Raw genomic sequence first — 7393 nt, 5'->3', positions numbered from 1 at the left:
TTCGTACCACAAATAGGTACTACTTTCTCATAACACTATTATAGATGCATATCATTGCGAACACTGGGTGGCGCGTCCCTCCAGCTTCGCTCGAGGACCAACGCTGCGATTCATTGTTTATTTTCGTTTCCGGCCTCACACCTCGCATATTATATATAAAGAAAAGGAGACCAATTTCCGAACGTCATTTTTTGAGCAACACTACGCGCGATAGTACACGATTTGAAGAACTAATCAAATCAGTTCTTTATTTGTACGATTATTTTTTTATATTTTAAGAATAAAAGAAATTACCGTCGAAAGAAAAACCAAAAGTGCACCGTCGCAGGTTCTCTAAAAAATTTCGCCTGACATACGCATATATAGATATATATTTATATATATATTTGTTTTTGTTTTTGTTTATATTCAACAGTAACATCACAGTAGCTTCATATACAATAAATTTTTTGTTCTGTATCTTTCTCTTTATATATGTATATATATATATATATATATATATATATATATAGTTATACTAATTATACGCAACCTCGTTATTGTTTAGTGTGATTCTTTTGTATTTCGTTATTAGGAGCGTTGATGCTTGATGCGACACAGTAGCGCGCGTGTACTGGGTTAGGTTAGATCTCGACGCTCGAACGCCTGCACATCTCGACAGAGGCGAATAAGAGAGCAAAAAGTATGTGTTACCTATACAGTTTTTTCGAAAGTGAAAGTGTTGTTCGGACGAAGTTATTTTTGTTTACTTTTCAAATGGTGTGTACACAATAGAGAAATTTGGAGCTTCAAAATTGTTTCTCAATCAGGACGAACTGCGAAATAATTAGTTTTTTTTCCACGTACTTGTATTCGTTACTCACTGATAACGAAAATTTGGAATCTTCGATCAACGTGGACTTACGAGTTGAAATAATCGTAATAGCACATCGAGCAAGTAACCTTGTCAAAATATATATATTGATACTCGTACATACTACAGTCTCGCCGTTATTCTTCTCGCGACATACAAGATACAATTGGGAAGTGAAAAAAGCGTATTCTCACTATAATCGTAAGGGGGTAATGATAATAACAAATATAATCGTAGCGAAGTTATATCCGAGCAACAACAATGAATAACAACCAACAACGATGATAATTCAAGTGTTTGTACCGTTGAATACAAGTCTCACGATTATATATGATCGCCCTGTTTTTTCTTCTCGTTTGCGGCGCCTTTTTGCATTCGCAAAGACGCGAATTCTGTTCAATACGGGAATAAGAAAAGGAATAAGCTACATTGCGTTTGTGAGTAACATAGACGCTGCTCTTTGCATAGGAATTCATTATTATTGAGTTGTAACGAAAAAAAATGACTTTTCGAGGGGAAACAGGGTCGCGGGATGTAGGAATGTGAGTTTCTTTGTCTTTAGAGGATCGCGGTAAAAGTGTGTTTACCCGTCGAAAAAGTTGCCTGAAGTCGTCATACACAGTACGTCATACAAATGTTCTTGCGCGTTGCTTTTGTTTTTTTTTCCCCTTAAGAGTATGGATCAGTCGACTAACCTCACTTGGAATTTTCGAAATCGAAATTCTTTGACACAGTTTGACTGATTAAAAAAAGGCTCTGCCAGCTTACGCAGAACGATGGCAAAAATCGACTGACAGAGCCTTTTTTTGATCGGTCAAACTGTGCCAAAGAATTTCGATTTAGAAATTTGCAGCTATCTCTCTCGCACTCACGGTTGCGATATACCGGCTGATCGATCCTCTTAAATTACTATTTCACAGATTTCACAAGAGTTTTTGGTGCACTGCACCATTGCGGATTAAATGTCGATATACATATTAAAATTATTATTATTAATTTAAACGTTAGAGCTATCATTATTTCGCTTACATTACTGCGTTATTATTCGATTATTACTACTATTGTGTTTATCATTACTCAATTTTTAATATTATTATCGTTATTATTTTACGTAAACGAATGGCCGGGCGCCAGTATAGTACCATCGGGCATCTCGCCACTGTGTTATTCGGTCGGGGTATTCGGTATTACTCCGCCGAGTAATTCGTCAACTGTAGCAGGTCGCCATCTTGCTAAAGATTTGGGACCGGTGACTTGAGTTCAGGTTCAGGGGCTCACTTATCTGTCAGCGAGGCAAGTCCTCACCCTCGTTCCATCGTTCGGCGTTCGGTCCGAATATGAACGAGAAAAAAGTGGGGGTACACGGATGGTGGGGAATCTCCCTGCTCCTTGGCAAGTGTTTTTGGCACGGTACCCAGCAAGCCCAGTGCGGACCGCTATAGAAAGACGCTACAGTTGAAGATGGAGACTTGCTGGTGATACCCCAGGTGAACAAAAGTGGTGAAACGTCCGATATATACTAGAGACACTCGCGGTCGAACGAAAGGTGTTTTCGTAGCGGAGATTTCAATGGGGAAGTAGAAATTTCGTACTTTATAATACGCAGTAGTTTACCATCGATTCAAACTCGTGTTGTTTTTCTCGATCGTCTCGTCGCGTTACAATATATGTCTATATAGTACACTCACGGTTGAACAGTAGGCGGCGAAGTGGTTGGACAAAGTATCGAAATAACGATTAAAAGCGATTCTATACGACGGATTAAAAACAATTGAATTTTTTTTCAATCTATCGAACATCGTAAGACTTTTCGAAACGGTTGAAACGAATTTATTTCCAAATTATCAGGTCTACATGACAGACCATGGGAAATTTAGATCCAAGACAGCGAACAGCTTTTCGATAAAACTAATTGAGCATCAGAAATGAATCAACCAACATTTTGACTTGGATTTTTTTTTTTTTTTTTTCGTTTTTTTTTGTTGCGGTAGGAACGAGAGAAACGAATGTCAGTCCAGCCACTTGCCGGAACAATAAGACACTTAACAGTTTTTTGTCCATCTTCACAGTTGGGGAATCAGGTAATTATTTTTGTTTTTCTACATTTTTTCAATTCTTTTGCACAGCTTTGTCACTTCGTCTCGCCCCTTCAATATATAATATAATTTTAAGTCACGTGTAACAACATAATAGTATCATTATTTATTTATATATATATATATATGTGTGTGATCGTTTTTAATGAATATGCGTTTGAGAATTATTATTGTAATCGGTACATGGACGTAAATCGAATTCACGTACAAAATATTACGTTTTGTTTGACGTTTTATTGGTGAGTTATATTTGTTGCCAAGCCTCAAGAAAAGTGTAGAGTCGACGCTCGTCGCGAATTCGAGCTCAAATAAACGTAAAATCGCACCGAATTACAAACGTGGATATGCCGAAGTATGTTTTTTGCTTCTTATTTTTTTTTTTTTGTATATTTTTTCACCAATTATTTCCATGTATATAAATATTTTCGAGTTTTTCTTTAAGTTGTTTATATTTTTTCTCAATGAGGTCTCTCCTCACTCTAGAAAATGTACAATGGGACATCGAACTTTTTGAAATCTCGTCAGTCGCGTTCGGGCCTTTGACGCACGATTTTTATACTTTTCTTCCCTTAATCGCTCCCTCGATGCTTTCGTTTTTCTATCCGTCGACGAGAAATCGAATTTCTCACTCGAACGTTTCCGATCTCATCTCGATATGTTTGATCTTTACTTAACAGTTTTTTTGTCTTCGTCTCGACCGTTTTGTTTCGTTTGCTTCACGCTGAGAAAAGCGTTATCGAAAATTTGCTTTATTCTCACTCTCCTATTCCTTCCTCGGAACTCTTGGGCTTTCTCTCTCGCTCATCCTCCTTTTTTGTTTTATCTTTTAGAATCTCTGTCTTAGAGTATTGAAGATACAAAATCTACGATAGAAAACAGAAAGGATTTCGAATACTACGTTTCACCCTTTTTTTTTCTTTTTCCGTGTGTTCTTTTTCTACTTTTTTTCTCTTTTCACCACACCTTCAATATCAATGACATACGATTCGCATCTCTAGTATTTGCGTTATCATATTTATATTCGTGTATATATTCATTTAGTATCTACAATCGTTACATCGTTTTATTCAATCGTTTTAAAATCGTCTTGGCTTCGTTTTTTTGCTCGTTGAACTCGAGCCCCGACACGATAAAATGTCCGAAATTTTGTTTGTTTCTACTTAATTTTTCTTCCTCGTCGTACTATTAGTAAATTTTTAATCTTTATATTACAGATTGTCATGTTCAGCTTTTACGGGACGCTTCATTTCCCTTCTCGTCATACTTTTGCTCTCCCCTTCCTTGCTCTCGAAATCTCAGACGATTTGAAAATAACATTATTTTTCAATGATCGATATCTTCGAGATAATCTCGAGACTCGACCTCCCAAGTCTCGTTTACGAGGACGAAAAAACGCCCTTTTCTCTCCTCACTCCCTTCTACGTTCTCTTATCTTTATTAAAATTTTATTTCGTTCATGGCTTCCGGTTAAGCGCTTGAGCTTTTTTTTCGTTCGAACATTTCGATATCTCTTCGTTATTCAACTTAAAACGATTTTTTATTTTACGTACTGCTTGCGTGTGCGTGTACAGATGTCCAAGGTTTTTTGTTTCTATTTACATTCGAATTCTCTTCTTAGAGAGAATCCAACGAGACGCGAGAATCCTTTGATAACTGCTCGAAAAACTTTCTCCGCTTGCACAGCAATCGACGCGCCAAATTTCGAATCTTGTTCCCTCACAAATCTGCTAAATTTTTACTTTCGCGCTTTCGATTTCTTTCATGCAGTCTGAACTTTTCCTCATTTACGCTTGGATCCCTTCGAATTTTAGATTCAGAGATCGCGAGACTGTGAGATAAACAATTTGTCGAAATTTTCTTACGTCACGGGAGAAAAATTGAAAATGAGAAATTTTGACACTTGAAAAACGAGGGTGGACTCTTTGGGGTTTTCGGACGTGAATTCCCATTTTCTTCTCTGGGAATTGAACTCTTTCGTTTTGTTTTAATTCAGTGAAGAATTAATGATAATTTTTCATCACTCTGTACCTGGGGAGTTGGGATTTAAGCGAATTATTTATTCCTGCAGACTAAGAGGTTTTGGCACTCATTCATAATTTACGTTCGTTTGCATTTCTAAACAGGAAACTCGCCTTAGGAAAGGCCGGAACGGGAAGCCTCTCAGTTTATTCACCGACAAGGAGGGAAAAAGTTTTCCATTTTCTCGAATGTACAATCTCCACGGTTTGACTGACCCGAGGCAAAGGAAAATTGATGATTGCCCCGAAGGTTCGATTCGCTGCCAGTTTTTAAATTGGCTAACCAACGGAAAGCATTTGCCACAATTTGTCGAGCATCGCACTAAGATTTCTCGGAGCATCCGTCGGAAATTTGCACGGATTTTCAATTCGTCCAGCTCGAAGATTTCCAATTCGGATTTCCAGCTGAGAAAAGGGCTGGTGACATTCGTATATTGAATTATTCCAATAAATGACGCTCCTACCTCGAGATAAGAGAGATAAGAAAAAGGAATTCAGCACGCTCGCCAGGCTCGAAGACCTGGCGAGTCTCTTATAACGACGAGTAACACACGATGTCACGAGGTGGCTCGTGTGTAAATATTTGTTAACTTAACGAACGAGCTCAGGGGGCGAGTCGGGGACGTAATAGTAATTAATGGTTGTCGCTGTTGATATTGGAGCACCGCACGCACACATTCTCGTACCTTTTTATACGGTTATATACATACATTTATATGTATATTGAAGACGTAGGAGAGTTTACAGGCTCGTAGGGGTAGGTTCGACCTCGTTTTCGCCAGCGATAAAGGTGACAACGAACCCACGGGATAACATCGACAACGAGGTCAGCAAACAACCGGCGTTTGTTTCTCCTCCGTGTATAACTATATGTACAGGAAAGTGCATTGTCCAGGACTTTAGTTGAATGTAATTGCAATTTATATGTTTACACGCGTAGCGTTATATGCCGGTGGCTTCTGGAATGATAAAATGCTAATTCCAATATCGCGAAACTCCGTTTCACTATTTTCCTTTGTTATTCGCATTTGAAGATATCGATGTGACAAAGAAAAATGATTTTTCGTGATGACGTTGAATTTAAGTTTTTTGACACTGGCTCAGAGCTCTTTGAGTTAATTGAACGAAGGATTTTTCGATTGGTGCTCTTTTTTCTTGCTCCATCGATCGAAGTGAATCGGACAACATACAAAATGCAGCTCGTTTGGAAAAATAATCGGAAAACCAGTTTGATCGATTGGTTTTCTAAAATTGCGTCCAACGAAAGGTGAGAAATCGCGAATCACATTCACGAAATTCTTAAATTATTGCTGTTTCATATAAATTCAGTTGGATGTTCGCGAATACCACGGTAACTTGGAGATTATTTTTAATTGAAAAATTATTTCGACGCCAAAATTTACATCGGAGGTTTTCGTGTGGGGGAAATTTTGTCCAATTTCAAACGTTTTACGAGGCGATTTTTCGCATTTTTATACCTTAATAAATTAACTGAAAACTCACTTTGCTTCGGTTAAACTGTTAGCGAAATAATAGTTTCGCAGAAGTTCGTAGGATTTTATATTCCCTCGATTTTTTTTTATAGATTCTCTATTTTCTCACTCGTTGCATCGGGTTTGGTAAATGTATGGGAATAGATTTTTCAGCGCCAGCGCTTTTTCGCCTAATTTATCGTCTATTGAGTCGTTAATTTGCCAGACTCTCGTCTTTCAAAATTCTTACAGTTTTTCCATTATTTGGGCTCAGAGCCTTTTCATTTTCGTTCTCAAACAAGCCTGATGAGAAAATTACTATTTTTATTTCTTCCTTATAGAGCTTTTACGTAAAGTCGAAACTCTCTTGATTCTGTATTCTTTTTCTATAGTCCTCCAGATACGAATCGACGTTTCTGTATATCCCTGTGTTCGCCTGCTGTGTCAGTGTCTCCAGAATTCTCTCGTTCTCAATCGCTTTTGAGGGCAGTACGATCTGTAAATGAAATATTTCATTTATTTGTCGTTTCGTCACACATTCAATATCTTTACCGTAATAATAAAATTATCTTTTTTTTGTTGAACGATTTTTGACCCGTTGGAAACTGCAGTAAATTTATATTGATTCACAATTTTTCTTTACGAGTATACCCAAAGTTGTTGGAACACGAAATAAGTCATCGAGGTTTGGAATTGAGCAGATTTTTATGTCGTAAATTATCGGTTTTTGTACAGTAACTATTTAGCAAAAACTTTTATTCAGAATTTCAGAGTAGTCAACTAATTTTTTTTTATTATAAAAGGAAAAGAAACAATTTTGATCGAAGTGCAGTCGAATAATCAGTTACGTATCCGCAAAGAAAAAGTTTGTTTTTTTCTGCTCTAATTATAACATCTGAATCAATAATTGACGAAACGAATGAATAAAATCCAACGAAACCGAAAGAATATTTG

The 7393-nt window shown here is 37.2% G+C and overlaps 1 protein-coding gene across 8 annotated transcripts in view; it reads right to left on the bottom strand.

Moving 5' to 3' along the window:
• Window positions 1-3040: 3040 nt before the first annotated feature.
• The window catches only part of rsh (radish), a 97005-nt gene continuing 92652 nt past the window's right edge, over window positions 3041-7393 (bottom strand). For all 8 annotated transcript variants that reach the window (XM_043427660.1, XM_043427661.1, XM_043427663.1 and 5 more), the window contains one exon: window positions 3041-6935. In XM_043427660.1, the coding sequence (XP_043283595.1) occupies window positions 6786-6935 (150 nt within the window). In that variant the 3' untranslated portion in view covers window positions 3041-6785. The remainder of the gene's footprint in view (window positions 6936-7393) is intronic.

Source organism: Venturia canescens, chromosome 9 (assembly GCF_019457755.1).
Source record: "Venturia canescens isolate UGA chromosome 9, ASM1945775v1, whole genome shotgun sequence".
Taxonomy (NCBI): Eukaryota; Metazoa; Arthropoda; class Insecta; order Hymenoptera; family Ichneumonidae; genus Venturia; species Venturia canescens.
This window is presented reverse-complemented; position numbering and strand designations above follow the sequence as displayed.